This window comes from Cebus imitator, unplaced genomic scaffold (assembly GCF_001604975.1).
Source record: "Cebus imitator isolate Cc_AM_T3 unplaced genomic scaffold, Cebus_imitator-1.0 Scaffold285, whole genome shotgun sequence".
In the NCBI taxonomy this organism is placed as follows: domain Eukaryota; kingdom Metazoa; phylum Chordata; class Mammalia; order Primates; family Cebidae; genus Cebus; species Cebus imitator.
The window spans coordinates 1044551-1047967 of record NW_016107600.1 but is presented as its reverse complement, the minus strand read 5'-3'; the positions used below and the strand labels follow the sequence as shown (position 1 = coordinate 1047967).

Below are 3417 nucleotides of genomic sequence, written 5' to 3'. Positions count from 1 at the left end.
GCAGGAGAATTGCCTGAACCCAGGAGGCAGAGGTTGCGGTGAGCCGAGATCGCGCCATTGCACTCCAGCCTGGGTAACAAGAGCGAAACTCCGTCTCAAAAAAAAATAAATAAATAAAAATAAATTTTGAGGCTGGGTGTGGTGGCTCATACTTGTAATCATAGCACTTTGGGAATCCTTGGCAGGTGAATCGCTTAAGCCCAGGAGTTCAAGACCAGCCTGGGCAACATGGCAAAACCCTGTCTCTATGAAAAAAATACAAAAATTAGCTGGGTGTGGTGACGTGCTAATTTTTGTATTTTTTTGGGAGGCTGAGGTGGGAGGATTGCTTGAGCCTAGGAGGTCAAGGATGCTGTGAGCGATGATCACAGCCTGGGTAACAGAACAAGAGCTTATCTCAAAAATAAAAATAATAAACAATTTAAAATGCCGAGCGCAGTGGTTCATGCCTGTAATCCCAAAACTTTGGGAGGCTGAGGTAGGAGGGCTGCTTGAGATCAGGAGCTCGAGGCTAGCCTGGGCAACACAGCAAGAATTCATCTCTTCAAAAAACAAAATATTAGCTGGATATAGTGGTGCATGCCTGTGGCCCTAGCAACTCAGGAGGCTGAGCCAGGAGGATCACAAGAGCCCGGGGAGGACAAGGTTGCAGTGAGCCGTGATTGTGTCATTGCACTGCAGCCTGGACAGATAATCTGTCTCCAAAAAATAAATAAATAAACCGGGCTCGGTGGCTCACGCCTGTAATCCCAGCACTTTGGGAGGCTGAGGCAGGAGGATCACGAGATCAGGAGTTCAAGACCAACCTGGCCAGCATGGTGAAACCCCGTCTCTACTAAAAATGCAAAAAATTAGCCGGGTGTGGTTGCATGCACCTGTAATCCCAGCTACTTGGGAGGCTGAGGCAGAATTGCTTGACCCTGGAAGGCGGAAGTTGCAGTGAGCCGAGATCATGCCACTGCACTCCAGCCTGGGTGACAGAGTGAGACTCCGTCTCAAAAAAAAAAAGATAAATAAAAAAAAATAAATGTTGGTGGAAGAGGAGAGAGACAAGAGGGTCCCTGGATTACAGGAATAGAGAAAGGCCCAAGGATATGCATCAGGAAAGCTGACTTTATTCTGTTTCCTGTGCATACCTACCCTTAGTCACTGGTCGGAACTGCCACGGACTGGATGCCTGCGGAAGAATCCAAGGATTCGGCAGGTGGGAAAGGCAGTGGTGAGACAGACAAGACAGCTATACAACTGCCATATTTATGTTGGCATGTACATTGACTACACATAAATTGCATATTTACACAAGAGAAAGTGTACAGGCAGGTTGGGGATTCATGGAGCAAGGGCCTTGCTGAACACTGAAGTGGCAGGCACTCCGCTGAGGCCTACAGGGGAGGATGGCAGGGGCAGGAGTTGAAGTACAGTCTTCTGGGCAGAGATATGGACAGCCATGTGGACAGCCCTCTGGGCAGGGGTGGCTCTCCTGAGGATGGGCCAGGGCAGCCAGACGCTGCTGTACACACTCAGCTGTCAGCCGTGCTTCTGGGTCTGCATCCCAACAGTCTTCTAGGAGCTCCCTCAGCCCATCAGGGTCCTGGGAGGAATGACAGGGGAAGGGTCGATCCTAGGATCTTGAGTGGACCCCAGAGTTAAAAGGCATCTTCAATGTCCATCACTTTCCTGTTTTCAACATTCCATTTCTGATTTTTCCTGGAGCCTCCCTCTTCTCCCTCTTGCTGAACTCCAGCCCTCTGAGTCTTGTTCCCTATGAGACAGGCTCTCTGGGGGCCTTCCATACAGCCCACCATTTCCTCTGAGGAGCTAATATAGGTTGACGGCTTAATATGCTAATGGGAAATTACTCTCTTTCCACTCAGAGAACCAGAGTCTTCTGCAAGTAATGCCTGGTTTCTGTTAGCTAACCTAACTGACTTGTGCAGTGGAAAGTTCAGATCAGATAGCAAGAGAAGGGACATTCTGTTAAAAAAGTATTGATGCAAAGTCCTGAATTTTCACTGTGAGGCCACTGCTTTCACCCTTTATACCCAGAACTGCCTTTTATTGGGTCACAGCAGAAACATTATCAATGCATGACAGAATGGGGACTTATTGAATTGATTTTTGGGCTTTACTGTATTCAGGAAAGTGGACGGGGCAGAACTCAGGGCAAGAACAAAGCCAAAGAGGGCTTCCTGGAGGAGGGGACTAAGGAACAGAGCTAACTGATGGTAGAGAGGAGAGCAGGCTGGGCAAGGCTGAGCAGGGGGAAGGTGTGTGTCTCAGGTCGATGGAATGGACTGTGTGACACTTAGAGTGGAAGAGGATGAACTGAGGGGGAGAGCAAGCTTGCCCAGCTCCAGCTAAGCCTGAACAAGAAGTGATGGAAGATGAGAGGAGATAGCAATAAACAGACTGGCCCTGGCAGAGACATTCTTGAAGCCCATGCCCAGCCCCCACTCCCCAGGTCCCCAGCCCAACAGCCTGGGCCTCTTACTGTGGCAAAGCAGCGCCACGTGGATGGGATGTAGGGACGCCTCCTCTCCTGCGCTGCCAAGGCCCATAGCTCATCGGAGGTGGGGGTACTGCCCAGTTCTGCCTCATAGGCCAGTTGGAAGGGTGGTGGTCTGCTGTCTGGAGGAAGGTAGAGGGGATGGGTGTCAGTTAGCCCTAGGGGTGCCTACCATGTAGAAAGGTCAAGAGGGGGAAGAGCAGAGCTTTCTTGGGACCAGGTCATGTTGGCGTGAACCTAGAATGGGCAGGGGGGTACCCAGGGAGGGGAACAGTACCACCCATCCTTACCAGGCCTCAAATCTGGGCAGCGGCTGAGGATCTCCCACAGAAGCAGAGCCAAAGAGTAAATATCAGCTCGTCGGAGGGCCATGCCCCAATCCTGTAGGTCCAGAGTCTTGTCCAAGAGCTCTGGTGCCATGTATCTCTGGGTGCCAGCCTGGAGAGCAAGGCACAAAGGGCCAAGAATCATCTCTGTGGCCACCCTCATTGCAGCAATGGGCCATGCAATATCCCCCCAACCACAGACTCAGCAATGTCTCAAATGTTACAGGTATTGCTACAACTATTAACACACAACAGCAGCACTGCCATCAGCAACACCACCATCATCCCGGGCCTCACCAGTTATCCAGAGAACTCACTTCCATGATGGCAGCTGGGCCTTGTGGTTGAGTAGGGGTCCAGCCAGGGGGCTGAGCGAGGCCAGGAAGCACCATGGCAAGGCCCAGGTCTCCAATGGCACAGGATCCATCTTCCCGAATGAGTACATTCTGGCTACTCAGATCTCGGTGGGCAATACCTGGTTTATACTGGCCTGTGGGGGAATTCCAAGGTTGGAGGAACATGGATCTTCTTCCTCTCTCTTTTCTTTTTTCTTTTTTTTTTTTTTATTTTTTTTTTTTTTTTTTT

The 3417-nt window shown here is 50.5% G+C and overlaps 1 protein-coding gene across 1 annotated transcript in view; it reads right to left on the bottom strand.

The window, feature by feature from the left end:
• Window positions 1-1195: 1195 nt before the first annotated feature.
• AMHR2 (anti-Mullerian hormone receptor type 2) overlaps window positions 1196-3417 on the bottom strand; it is a 10054-nt gene continuing 7832 nt past the window's right edge. The window contains exons 7-10 of the mRNA XM_037729015.1: window positions 3150-3322; window positions 2797-2944; window positions 2492-2628; window positions 1196-1591 (exon numbers count right to left, since the gene is read on the bottom strand). Coding sequence (XP_037584943.1) covers window positions 1295-1591; window positions 2492-2628; window positions 2797-2944; window positions 3150-3322 — 755 coding nt within the window. The 3' untranslated portion in view covers window positions 1196-1294. The remainder of the gene's footprint in view (window positions 1592-2491; window positions 2629-2796; window positions 2945-3149; window positions 3323-3417) is intronic.